This window comes from Athalia rosae, chromosome 1 (assembly GCF_917208135.1).
Source record: "Athalia rosae chromosome 1, iyAthRosa1.1, whole genome shotgun sequence".
NCBI classification, from domain to species: domain Eukaryota; kingdom Metazoa; phylum Arthropoda; class Insecta; order Hymenoptera; family Athaliidae; genus Athalia; species Athalia rosae.
The window spans coordinates 18586784-18601177 of NC_064026.1; the positions used below are offsets into that span (position 1 = coordinate 18586784).

The 14394-nt window shown below is 43.9% G+C and overlaps 1 protein-coding gene across 2 annotated transcripts in view; it reads right to left on the minus strand.

Annotated features, from left to right (window-relative positions):
- Nucleotides 1–808: 808 nt before the first annotated feature.
- The window catches only part of LOC105685260 (transcription factor Sox-2), a 96478-nt gene continuing 82892 nt past the window's right edge, over nucleotides 809–14394 (minus strand). For both annotated transcript variants that reach the window (XR_002305633.2, XM_012399219.3), the window contains one exon: nucleotides 809–2458. Coding sequence is in view for 1 of the 2 variants with exons in the window: in XM_012399219.3 (XP_012254642.1) it covers nucleotides 2389–2458 (70 nt within the window). In the remaining variant the exon portion in view is untranslated. The remainder of the gene's footprint in view (nucleotides 2459–14394) is intronic.

A 14394-nucleotide genomic window follows, 5' to 3' on the forward strand; every position in this document is an offset into this window, starting at 1 on the left:
ATGGGCCCAGAGAGTCGACGAAGTGGCGCTGCAAAATTTAGTCGATCACCTCAGTTGACTCGGGGAGCTTTATATTCGCATATTACGGCTGCTGCGTTTCGCAGGTACACACGTATGTATAGGTAACGGGTGTAGGTATAGTTCGGAATTATCGAGTGTTCTCCGGTTATGTTAAAAACTCGTCGTTAAAGTATGAGATACTAACTGGAACCAGTCGTAAAGCCGAACCAACGACCCGAACTGCCCGGAGCTGAACCGACACCCGCTGCGTTCGGGACGGCCGATTACTCTGCGAAAAAATGATATTTCATAAACTCCTTTTGGCTACGCGAGCTTTACATATATACGTTATTAAGTACACGTACACACGCGTCTGTAACCCCGAATATATAAGACGTAGAATCTATACGTACGCATACGTGTGTATATGTTTATAACGACGAACACACGTTATACGTACGACGACGTAAAAATAATAAGAAAAATTCAGAGGGTTGCTCAATATCCTGCGAAAGCGTGAAAACTAACGATTCTCCACCGTCGTACAATTAATTGTTAATCAGCGTAATCACAGGTAAATTATCTTTCGAGAATGTTATCTTGTCTTTTTTTTCTCCCTTATTATCTTTCATTCAATAAAAATGTCGCAGCTTACTTTTTTCTTCACAATCATCGTTATTATTATTATTATTATTATTATTATTATTATTATTATTAATTGTATTTTTATTTCAAATTTTTTTTTCTTCCATATAGTCTTTCTCTTTTTTCACCGTTTTTTCATTCTTTCGTATACACTACGTATATCACTATAGATGTTATAAGTAGGATAATTTTTACTTTTCCCGTCGACTCTTGCGTGGTTTTCTTTTTTTCTCTCACTTATTGTATACACACATGCACAAGTCTACCGTATATATATACTCGACGTACCCGCGTATAAATATGTACTACAGGAATATTTTCAACAAATTTTTCTTATTTCAACCATACGTCGTAACGTAGCTAATAACATAAGGCAAAAATCATAATTATTGGTGCTAATGATAATAATAGTAATAATCATAATAGTTTTAACAATGATCCTTACCATACTGATGATAATAATACTTTTTCAGCGATAAAACAATGGTAATGATAATATATATATAATAATGAAAAAATATTGAAGTCGAGCAGCAAAACTGTATGTAAATCGTAATGATAATGACATAGTTTGTGAATATTTGCTCATATATACGCATATAAACCCGTGATGACGATGACGACGATTCGGGTGAAAATAATGATGGTAATAATTGATGTAGAAATATATGAATTACAATCGCAGTAATATTATTATTATAATATAATTATATCGAAGAATCCTAGATTGTGTGTGCTTGATGTGTGTGGTGTATAATAATGTTTGTCTCGTTTTTATCATTATATATATATGTATACACGCACACACGCATATCTATACATATACATGTATGAGATAAAACTTATGTTATTTACAAATTATTTACCTCGGGTGAAATGTGGCATATGATATAGGTATAATAGTGTCCTAATATACATATTGTATGTATACTTTACATACATATATATATAATGTATACATATATACGTAAATATGTATGTGTGCGTCGGCGATCTACAAATCAATAATCCTGCGCCAAAATATAACGATATATAGATACATACAAACGATGTCCACGGTGATTGAAAATGTACATTTATATATATATATATATATATATAATTATGTATATATGTATACCTATACTATTATTATTATTAATACATATTAAATATAATAATAATTTGATCGCAACGGAAATTTGTGCACTTTCGATACATATATATATATATATTTTTATATTTTTTCTTCGTCTATCTGTTTGTTCGCTTGTTTGCTGATTTCTTTTTATCTTCTTCAATTTGATCCTAATGATTAGATTAATTAACGTTAGACGATATTCATGACTCGTGTGGTTTCGCGCGAGATGAGCTTTTAATTATTACATAATTGTTCACAGATGGCAGTAATTTTGGGGAGGCTGGGCGATCTCGGTGTGATCATTATTAGGACCTTTCTTTTACAGGTATAGTATATGTATATCTCGAAATTTTATCGTTATTATGATTAATATTATCCTTATCAATATACGAGGCAGAAATTGAAGTGCGAGTTATGATTTTATTTACATTATTATTATAAATGACAATGTGGCTGTGGTAAGTTCGAAGAGATGATGTAAAGAAGGTCCAAATTTAAGGTATCGATCAGACGGGAGATCGCGGTGCTGCCGATTATGATTTACTTTTTTTTGTTTATTTCTTTCACTTTTTTTATTTTTCATTCATTCTCCCTCATTTCTTCGAGACGTTCTGGGTAGTCGTTCAAGGAGATGATGGCATCGACGAATATCGTCTCGGTGGCGGTCTCCAAGCCTCCTCCGGATAATGGTACCTGAAACATCGTACGAGAAAAAAAAAAATGTAATTCATCTGTGAATTTAATCGAAATTTTCACTGCGAATAAATATAAACAAAAGACAAAGAATTAAAGAAAAAAAAAAAAGTCACGACGATTCGTTATTTTTCAGCCGAAGCGTTGCAGGGAAGAAAAGAGATGAATGAAGTTCGAACGTACGAGAAAAATTCAGTTTCATTCGCTCCGGGGTTGATCGCTGTTGGAAAAAAAAAAAAAAAAAAAAAAGAGAGAGAAGAAGAAGGAGGAGGAGAAGAAAAAAAAAACCCTAGAAATAAAGGAGAACGGGAGCAGGTGGAGGACGGGACACGCGCGTGTGAAGAAGACGATAAGGGATGATACCCGACGACGAATAGCGCATGTGGGAAGAAGTCTACGCTGTAGGTAGGTGGGCCGCGTGGAAGTGTATAGAAACGCAGGGAGCGCCTCGGCGGACGTTTAACATATGGGTAGCCACCGGTATTATTAATGCCCAGGAGTGCCGGACTCGGGTTCCGATTCCGTGGGTCGACCGGCGAGACCCGCAAGCCCCCCGGTCCCGACGCGGCGGAGACGCTTCTGCTGCTACCGGACTCGGTGAATCTGGTCGCTACGGCCACCCGGCGGGGCCACGTAACGCGACACTCCGCAGGACCGGCGAGAGTCGAGACCGTCGAGACCGTCGAGGGCGACGGCTACGCACGGACACGTTGCCCGCACGACAAGGAACAGGAGCGGGAGCCGACGCCGCATGAGCGCCCCGCGCGAGGTACCCCGAACACCCATAGCTAGACGGAGTTATGTCTTCCTGTCCGCCGCAGTGGCTAATTAATATGTGTTTAGGGTGGAATGCGGCGCGGGTGGTGGACGTGGTGAGTACCGGACCGTAGCCCGAGCCGTGTCGTATAATGCGCGCGGTACGTGACGTTGCGTCGCTCGCTCCTGCACGCGGGATCCAACAGATTCAATTCCCGCGCGTCCCTCGAAGACGACCGACCAACCCCTCCACCGTTTGACCTCCGACGTCTAGACGAAAAAGGAAAGGGTTGCGGTGGTTAATATTGATGAGCCACGGACATCCCTATTCGACCGTTTGAATTTATCCACACGGATGTTGTCGTGATTCTTCATCGTCATTATTTTCTCCGAATATCCACGTCGCTTTTCGTATAAAACTCCACGTTTCCGACCACGGTTGCGGTGGGTGGCCTTCGGGGTAGAGCGCGGCGCGAAGAACTCCAGGATAATCGTTAATTTTCCAAAAATACGAATTACTCACTCTTCGCTCGGATAATCGGCGGTAAGATAATAATGCGATGTACGTACGTACGTACGTACGTTGCGCCTGTTGTGTCCGATAATGAGGAGCGCGCGTCCGTGCGGGTATAAGAAAATATTGCGAGAATAAGATATTCGAAAGGGGCGCGAAATGATTTGTGTGGAATTATCGATAGGTCGGAAGAGAAGTTATCGCGGTTCTCGGTACGCCCGGCTCTCCGTTCATCCTACAATACGAGAACGTTGATGGAATTATATAAATTTCGAATTTCAATCGACACGCGATGCGTCCCCGGGCTCGTTACTGCGGGATGATGCATCGCCGGTATCCCGGTGTCCCGGGGCGTTCGGTAGCCGCGGTCGCCTCCGACACCCTTTTACGCACGCAACCCGACCGAATCCCGCGAATGTTGGTACTGTACGTACGTACGCACGTCCCCGAGTCACCGGGACTCGCCACGGGAACTCGGACGAAATCTCGATACGCGCGCGCGCGTGTGCGCGTGTGGATGCGACTACGCATACGCACGGCAGTTTACGCGCGGAGTATTTCCATAAGAAAAACGTCGCTGCGCTGCGGCGGACACCGACACCGAGCAATATAATGAGAGATCTTAGATACTGACGATATTAATTGTGCGCATCGTCGTGTTGCTTGCACGGCGTATAGCTACCGACTTACCCCGATCCTCCGTGGCGATATACGCGACGGAGCATATGAGAAGGTGAGGAGGAAAAAGAACGAGAATAAAACGAGGAGGCCGGAGTGAGATACGGCGAGCGAGATACGCCGAGCAGAACTGCGTCCGTAACCACCGCGGCGGACCAACTTTTATTTATTTCCTCGTTCCTCGTACACCTACGGCGAGGCTGCACCGCGCCACGCGCACCTGTGCCTCCGCTCGTTTATAGCTTCCAACTTGGGACCATTTTTTTTCAAACTCCTCGTCGTCGGGCGGATTTTAAAAATTTCCGAAAATATTCGATCAAAGGTACCGCGATCGCGACGTACGTTTCCGAAATTCCTCCAGATTCTCTGGACTTGGAAAAATTGGCCGATGAAATTTTTCAAAATAACTCTAAAAAAAACTCGCCGAAAGAATCGGAGGGGGTGCGAAAAATCGACGAATCGAGGCGGCGGGTGGGTAACGAATTTTTGAAATTTTATCATCTCCTTTTTCCAGCGCGCAAACCGCGATGATCGAGGTCAGAGCCGACGCGGGCTGGTGCTCTTCACCGAGCCATTCGTTCGGAGTTCGGCTCGATCGAACGTTACGGGGCGAGGTTTCTTTCAACGGTACGTTACACAACGCGCGGCAGTGTCCCTTTGCCAGATAAAAGAGCCACTTTGAAGATAGGATCTCGAAACAAATTACGAGTCCTTCTGCTGGCCCCGCCCGCCCGCCCGCCCGTCTCCTCCTCCTCCTCCTCCTCCTCCTCCTCGCCGCGACTTCTTTCCCCCCAACAGTTGGATTAAAATAATCACTGCCCGTTAGCAGCGATGGGGTAGTTACGATCGGGATTCGGCGATGGGATGGGGGGGGGGGGAGGCAGGGGAGTTTGGGGATAGCTCGTTGAAAAGCTGTGTGTTTAAATTAATACCAACAAGCTCTTATCGGGGAATCAAAGGAAAGCGAAAAAGCTAGAGCTAGGGGATGCTCGAGATAAAAGTGTTGATGACTTTCGGTTCAGATGTACACGTATACGTATACATAGGTATACGTGCGGAGGGGTGCAGCGCGATTTACGGAAACGAAAAAAGGAGGAGAAAAAGAAAAAAAAAAAAGAAAAAAAAAAAGAAAAAAACCACTCACAAACGCCTGCACCGGACGAACCTTTTTCTTAATCGCAGTAGGAAAACGCCATCTGCGCGAGAAGGGGAAACTGCGAGGCATCATTTTTAACAAATTGCAAATTAACCTAATGGATCTCCGACTACGATTTCCCTCAGAGTCAGAGTTCCTTCTCTTTCTTTATGCCTCATGCCGATAAGATAAAGCGTCCTCTTGATGAAAATTTCGACGAAATCAAAACTCGACTCGCTTTATCGCACGTCACGTCTCTACGCAAGGATTATCCGTAAAGAGTCAGCGTTGCTCAGAATAGAGAAACAAAAATGTTGTGAATATACTCGCTTTTCTTTTCACAAAGAATCGTTGAACAGTTTCAATGGAGGTTGACAATTTTGCAACTTTGTTTTTTTTTTTTTTCTCCTCCTGACGATAACAGCGAAAATGGAAGTAGAGGGTGAAAAATCCAGAGGTATAGGTAGAAGACGATGGCCTGGGTTATAAGTTCGGTAAGAAGTCCGTCGACGACCGTCGTTTCTATCCAGGCTTAGGGAAACACCCGTCCGGTCGGCGCAATTTTATCATCCGGCTAACCAGGCGGAGGTATAGGTGGGGTTCGCAAGGGTTTCCAATTTTCTTTCCTTTTCTCCTTCCATTTTTTTTTTTCCGCCAGGCAGGCAGAACTCAATCTATGTCTCATCGCGGATTACCAGGATTTCAAGAACGGGAAGCTCGCGCTGCTCTATAGGTATATACCTATACAAGGGAGGCAGGAGTGCCTGCCAAGATCCCTTCGATAAAATGGCGCGGATGCTCCTCTGCAAATTTCTCTCCGTCTGTCTACTTTTAGTTGAGTTTTTTTTTTTTTTTTTCTCATTTCTTATATTCTATCCTAGATTTCATTGTCATTTTGCTTCAAGAAAATAACCTAATATTCCCCGGAGCCGGAACGACGACGACGACGGCTCGTACGTAATCAATCGATCTGCGGATCCTGCAGCCATTTTGTAACTAGCGCACCCGCACCTACGGGTAATTTTCTAGCGATGTAGTTTTCGACAGAATTTTTACCCTCTACTGGGACTTCGTCATTATTATACATTTCCACGTTGTTCGGCTCAAACAATCCCCGACGAATGAAGGGTTGGGCATATTTTGGCGAGATAAATCTTAACCATTTCTGTTTATCTACCTATAACTATATCGCGGATATGGTTTTGAAATTGTAACATTGTCCGTCAGAAAGAAACTGCAGACTGGATGGTGGCCAAAAAATTTTGGACCAGTCAGACTTTTCCAGACATGTTTCATACGTAGGCGATATTACAATACGAAACGCATGGCACACGCGCGAGTTTCATACATTTTTATAAATCGAAAATCTCGTCATAGTTCATTTCCTATTTCAAAATTTTTGTTCAAAAACTGCCGTATACGCAGCGCCGATTATACAATTGACAAATCGAGGAAATACGCAAATCCGCTGTAGGTGTACTCGGTATAATAAAAATCCCAATAAACCCAGACGAATTAATATAACAATTATACCGCGGTGGGTAATAAAGAGGAGATCAAAACCTCGAGTGGTGCGGGGCGGGCACGCGTACATGAAAGGTTTCGCACGCGGGTCGTTTGTCGACTAGAAACAATCTGCACGCGCGTGGGCTTCGCAATAAAATCAAACTCGACGACACGTATTCGGGACTCTTTTTTTTTTTTTTTTTTCTTTTTCTCTTTACTTTCTGCGAGGGTAAAATTAGATACCTTACGATATACCTATATATATATATATATATATATATATATATACCCAACTGACACTGAGTGTACGTATAATAATACAGAGGTAAGTCGCGACGCGATCTCCGACGGTACGCAAGGTAAGCCGCAACACGTGTACGCTCGATACGCGCCCTCCCTCCCTCCCGTCGTCGGCACTACTTCAGCTTTGCGTCGGTGGATTGTACTCGGAAAACCCTACAGCGTCGCAAGTCGCACCGACATCAAAGCACTTTTCGGTCATCACTGAATCGCTCCTCCGCGTCGTCGGAACAAATGTTGCAAGATAATAATGCAATCTGGAATACCGGGGCGTTTACGGTGTACGTAATAACCGCGGGGTGCCGGATTTGAGCGTGCGGCTTATAAAAAAAAAAAAAAAATTGGTAGATATTAAATTAGGTTGATTTTTCCCTTATTTGCTTTTTATTACGATTCTCGAGCAACTTTGATTTTTTCTAACCGAAACCGACGTTACTGATTTTGAGGTATGGGTTTTTTTTTTTTTTTTTTTTCTGTTTTTTTTTCTCTTCAACTCGATTAGTTATCGACTCCGCATAGAAATTAAAGCTGCACCGAAATGAGCGACGCGGGTGGGTCTCATCAATTTTTTCCGCGATCGGATCAAAGCGATATTCGTATGGTATACGCTGCACATCGTGGAAAAATGAAAGGACCTTCAAGGACGTCGTAACTCTCTTGCGTGGTCAAATCCTCTTATTGGGAACCCGCGCGTAGTGAAAAAGAATGAAAAAAAACAAAAAAAAAACAAAAAAAAAAAGAAACAGAAGAAAGCAAAAGCGTAAAAAAAAATATATGAAAACCGAATCTCGTTCTCCGAAAAAAAATTGCCGCTGCGACGGAGGACGCGGGGCGGTTCTCGCTGGGGATACGATGGAAAGTAATAATCCGGGAAATAATTGGCGTAAGAAGCTTCCGCGACTACCGCCGCCACATCAAAGCGAACCTCCTTTTTTATCAGAGCCGATCTCCGCGTCAATTTCGATGATTAATTTTCAATTGCGACTTAATTATGTGGGAGCTGCTAAGCCGTAACTCGTCCGATTGACGAGGGTGGTGGCGAATGTTCGTCGCGGGAACGGTTCGCTCTTTCGGTCGGGGGTTCGCCGACTCAGTGCCGAACGGACAAAAAGAGAATGCCACTACGCGGCGCGTTTCTGGCTCAACGCGAATAAAGGGACCTTATGGGATGACGGCGGTGACCGGGCTGAGCTGAGCCCGCAGGAAACGGGGTTAGATGGGCGCGCAGTGGGTGAAACGGGGGGGTCCTCCATTGGGGCCACCGAGATGATTACACGAGCCACGTGATTAGATACGGCCTCGTCGTACACGTATACACATGTATACAGTATGTATACGGTCCGTGGTCCTTGTCGCATCGACTCCTTTTTAACTTCCGTATCACGAGGTATACCCTGTGCACGTTATACCCGCGTAACAGTTTCTCTTATGCGATATACACTACGCACGTATTTCACTTCGTATATTACGTCATTATAGGTCGCACACGCAACCTATGGACGAATATAACGGATCACGAATTGTTTCACATCTCATTGTTGCTTATTGGTTTTCTTTCGGATAATTGGCGATGTAACGGCAATTAAAAGAGGGCGTACCGAGAGCGAGCGTAACGAGTACAAGAGAGAATCGAGTCGAGACTCGATGGTTTCGCGTGCAGGCGATCGGTTTTAATAGAGACTGTTAGTTAATTCGATTACATAATATCAGGAGGAGATATACACACCTGCGGATCGCGTATATAGAATATCGCGGTGGCGGTACGATGGTATAATATACGGTTAGGTACCATCGCGATCGCGGACGTCGTCGACGAGGATTTGGAGCGATTGATTTTAATTAAAAGCAAATTAAAGAAGCCATCTCCGCGCTTTGTTCGCGTTTATCAAAGACAACGGCTACGAAATATGATATTCTAATTGACTGATTATCTCGAACGAACAATAATACGGGACATAGAAGCGCACACTGCACGTGTACCGTGACACGTAAAATCATTGCAGGTAATAAAATCGCTCTTCGCAATAAAAATAAAAAGGGGCAAATAAAATAGAAGGAGAAAAAAATTCTCGTAGGTATATAAAGCGATAAAAATTTATACCATATACATATATATACATATATACTATTTCGATGAATTCGATATCCTTGAGGACGATCGCATGAAATATCTCGTACCTACTCCACGTACACATCGAGTGCGATTCGTTATAATCTGACGTCGCGAATGAACAATAAGTAAAAAGGGGGCGGGGGATGAAGGAATCAAAATACAATGGCCAATTTGAAAGTGGCCCTGGTGAATTTCTCTAGGTATCGGTTGCATCGGCTCAACGCCGAGATAATTAGATGGAAAATAATGAGTCGCTCGTACTTATTTCCATACACCGCGCACGTACAATAGATATAGATATACATGTTGTATGTACGTAGGTACTGTATCGTTCGTAACGATCACCCGATCCCGCCATAACTTGCGGTTCCATACCGCGCGAACGTCAATCAATTCGATGTTCGGGTTGAATTAATGTCAAACACAATTAAATGTGACGAAGTCGGGCCCCTCGAGGGTACGATATTTTATACCTTGTTTGGTACGTACGTACCTGTACGCAATACACACGTTACATGTTACACGTATGCACGTGCAAACCGATTAGAAACTCCCGCGGCTAACGGATGACTAATTTTACATATACATATACGCTAATTAATTCGACTGCTCATCGTTACATTGTACATGTATTATACGCATCGCGTATAAAACGAATTCGTAGATACGCTAATCGCTAGGTGCGGATTACGTTATACGACTCGATAATTTATCCGTCTGAAAACTTTGGCGGAACAGAAAAAAAAAAAAATAATCGAGAAAAAAACAAAAATTAACTAGTCTTAGACGCGTAACTCGATTGAAGCGATTAAAACTTGTTCATGGATTAGCATATTATAATATTAACGATTATCAGCGATAGAGATCTGCCTATAACGGAGAGAGAAATGAACGGATGAACGAATGAATGAATGAATAAAAAATCGGAGAGAATTATTTATAGGCGACGTAGAATTTTTTTTTGTTTTTCTAAAACGGTCTACCGTGTAGGGTATAAATTATGGAAGTTCTTTTGCGGCGTGAGGCGTCCCGAACACGCGCCATTGTATATCGACTCCCACTCCCCGGAATATCGTCTTCAGAAAGCTAGGCGTCGGTTGATATATATATAAGACGACATTTTTTTGGCAATAAACAGTGTCGACGAGTAGCGGGATCTCGAGCGAGGGCGCAGTTAGCGTAGGCATTAGGGGTGAATTATTCCGGCTACCATTTCGAAAGGAGGAAAGAAAAGAGAGAAAAAAATCGCGTAAATCACACCGGGGGCATCCCGCGATGCTTGACGCCGCGATTGCCTGGCGGCATCGCTAACCCCCTACAATATTCATATACACACGACAAGCTTCTCTCGCTCGAGATGGGGTTGGACCCGGAAAAACAACGGATTCTCGAGGGGAGAAGAAAAATAATTATATCAGTCCACGCTCGACCGAGATTCGATACTTATGTATATGATTGCGATTTTTCAAATTTCACAATAACGCTCCGCGAACAAAGAATTGGCTATAGTATTCATGCACGATACACCGTGTTGCAGCGTGTGAAAAAGTCAAATTTGAGTTTACCCAATTCGGTTTCTTCGAACATAGGGATATATGTATAGGTACACTGCGCACAGCGATTGAGGGATCACTAGAATTTTATTCGAAAAAAGACGCATTTTCAAATGAGCGAACCAATTTTGATGAAAAAAATTGAATTTTGGAGCTTGAAGTTTTGACTGTGGAAACGTCACCCTCAATTTGGTTCATTCTGCAAAGTTTTTCCTGAAGTTCTACAGCTCTGAAGGCATGAATGCAGAAATTTTGCGTTTTATTATTTTTTTCATAACACGGTCACTGTGTTTGGAAAAAATTGCACAAGGATGACGTCGCATATGGGTTTCATAGTTTGAGACTTACCCTTTGAAATGCTTTTTGTTTCATCATTGCACAATTTTGAAACCCATATGACGCCATCTTTGTGCAATTTTTTTCAAACACAGTGACCGTGTTATAAATAAAATAATAAAACGCCAAATTTCTGCATTCATGCCTTCAGAGCTGTAGAACTTCAGGAAAAACTTTGCAGAATGAACCAAATTGAGGGTGACAGTTTTGAAGTGAGAGCTTCGAGTTTCCAAACTCTATTTTTTTTCATCGAAATCTGCCCGATTTTCGACGATCTTACGCTCATTTGAAAATGGGTCTTTTTTAGGACAAAATTCTAGTGAACCCTCAATTGTTGTGCGCAGTGTATGTGCGTATATTATATTTATTTCTTTAACTTGGATTAATAAAAAAAAAAAAGAAAAAAAAAAACTCTCGAGTAAAAAATTGCTGGGAAACGAAATTACTTTCTCTTTTGTATTTCGGTATCTCGCGTTCGCGGTGTACGCGCGAGGGGTGCAGCAGAAGCAGAGGCGGTACAGGGTGCCGTTGGATGCTGGAGGGTCGAGAGGGAGATCCGAGGGAGGTTTATCTCGCTCATCCTCATTAAAAACACCCCCGCCTCCGTTCCCCGCACCTCTCCTCCGACGCTGCCCCCGATTCCTCTCCCCTCCCACTTCAACGATTCCTTCGGCACCCCTGCAGCGTGTACACATTTATATACGGCATATTATGTACATGTAGATAAAAAATATATATCCATACACAGGTATACGGTGTTTATATGTATGTATACGAAACTCAACAGCGCCACACTTCAGTTCGCTCGCAAGATATAACCCGCAGTACCGCCACGCTCTATTAATTAAAAACGAGGCGCGCATTCCGCAGAAAAATACTGGTCAGCAGGGGCGGGGGATGGTTTGTCGGAGAGAGAAGAAAACGAAACGAAACGAAAAAAAGAAAAAGAAGAAGAAGAAGAAGAAGAAGAAGAAGAAGAAGAAGAAAAACTTGAAAATAATCGACGACGCTAATGACGCGGATTCATTTGATATAATACAGGTATACTATATTATACGTTTTTATACACGTAGGTTCGAGTATTTCCCTATGCTCCTCGCCGTCGCCGCTGTTCCGCAGCAGATTCAAGATCGTTAAATATAACAAACTCAAATTCGGCCTCTACCTTCTAGAGAATATCGCATATTTACCATGTATTTCGTACACTTAAAAAGTAATGCGATAAAATTGTCGCTCCTGTGTATATCGTCCTCGGGCGATCGTCCATCGCGTCTACGCGAATACAACGAGCCTGGTTTCCAAATCTGGTTGGTGAACGAACGCGGGGCTACAACGCTTTGGGCGGGTGTACGGAGAAGGTCACCCACATGTAAGAGAGTGCGAGAGAGAGAGAAAGAGAGAGAGAGAGAGAGAGAGAGAGAGAGAGAGGGCGAGCCGGGCTCAGGGGGTGACCGACGAGGATCGGAAGGTATACGTAGGGTGCGGAGAGGGTGTTGGCTAAAACAAAGGGCCGGTCCCAGGATGGTCGATAGTCCGGAGCCGCCAATCAGGCGAGACCTACGGCACAAGCCCGAACTACCCCTGCGGAGCCCCGGAGACGCGCGTGCCGTCGCTGCTCCTGCGGCTGTCCCGCAACGCGGAAGAACGCTCCCTAGCCGCGTCTCCACGGCGACGCTCGCCGCCGCGGTCCTATAGGTGCGCGCGTACGTCTCCCTTTACGCGGCGCGATCGGGGGCTACGGAATCTTCGTTACGAATCGTCGGCATCCAAACCGGATGCCAAGCGTCGAATTTTCTTCCGCCAGAAATCGAGGAATCGCGTTCGCCATTTCGGGCGTCATCCCGCGCGCTCAAGTTCACGAGGCGCGCGTGCGATTCTCGAACGAGTCGCATCGAGCGTGGTGCAGGTAGCTTACGCGTACGTGCATCGCAGAAATGGATGCAACCCACTCGTCAATCGGGATTTCACACGTCGTCGGTCGCGCGTCGGCTTCAGCAGTGTGTCGAGGCGTCGGCGTAGAATGATTCGTTGCAGTCGTCGGTGGAATGGAACGACCCCCGGGGATCCCTCGGGAGGAGGGAGTATAGATGCGGCACGTAGGTACTCGCAACGCGCCACGACACGGATCGGTGTACGCGGTGTATCCGCGTTAATGTACACATTTGCACAACGCGTAACGTCTACCTACTATGGAGAGGTGTGCGCGATTACGCGCACCTACGCGCCCGAACGGTTGCGAACACCGTTTATTCTCCAAAGAGTTTTACAAGGAGCGCAATTGTTATGTATCGGCGCCAGTGTGATGCGAACAAATAACGCTGCACTCCTCTCTCGGCGCGCTCCTCTTTATCGGCACGCTCGAGAAATCTAGACTTTCCCCTTTTACGTGCGGTTCGTACACACCTGCGGGCGATGCGTGTGCGCTGTGTACGAAATTACCCGAGGGAATTCGGGTGCAGCTATTACGTGTTATCTATTTTTTTCCTTTTTTATTTGTTCGCCTCTGTCTTCATTAATTACGTATGCATAAGAGCCCCGCGATTTATGAATTCGCGTGAATTATATATAACGCCGTGCAGCTGCAGAAATTTAATTTTCAAATAATTCCGCAATCGCTGATACTGCACACGTAAGGTGTGCACCTGTTTATCTATATAGGAAACAAGTACTTCAGGGATTCCTTCGCTGTATACATCCCTGTATTAACAATTATAGTTGCGTTTAATTCGCATATTTAGCCACGCTTCTAATTAATATTCTTCCCCGCGCATATATCGGTACAATACGCATATTACACCCGCTTTTCTATGACGTCCGTCTCTCGAGATTGTTTTACGGAGAGATAAAATTGAAAAAAATAAACCTCACATTATTTTCGCTTTATTAATTATCATTGGTTCCCGCATTTTTTAACGGTATGAATAATAATTTTTTTTTTTTTCACATCGGTTGCGCGCGAGCTGGTACGCGAAGCAAATGGAGTCGATAAAAACAGAGACGTAATGTTTTTCTTCCTTTTGTTTTTTTTTTTTTTTTTTTTGTTTT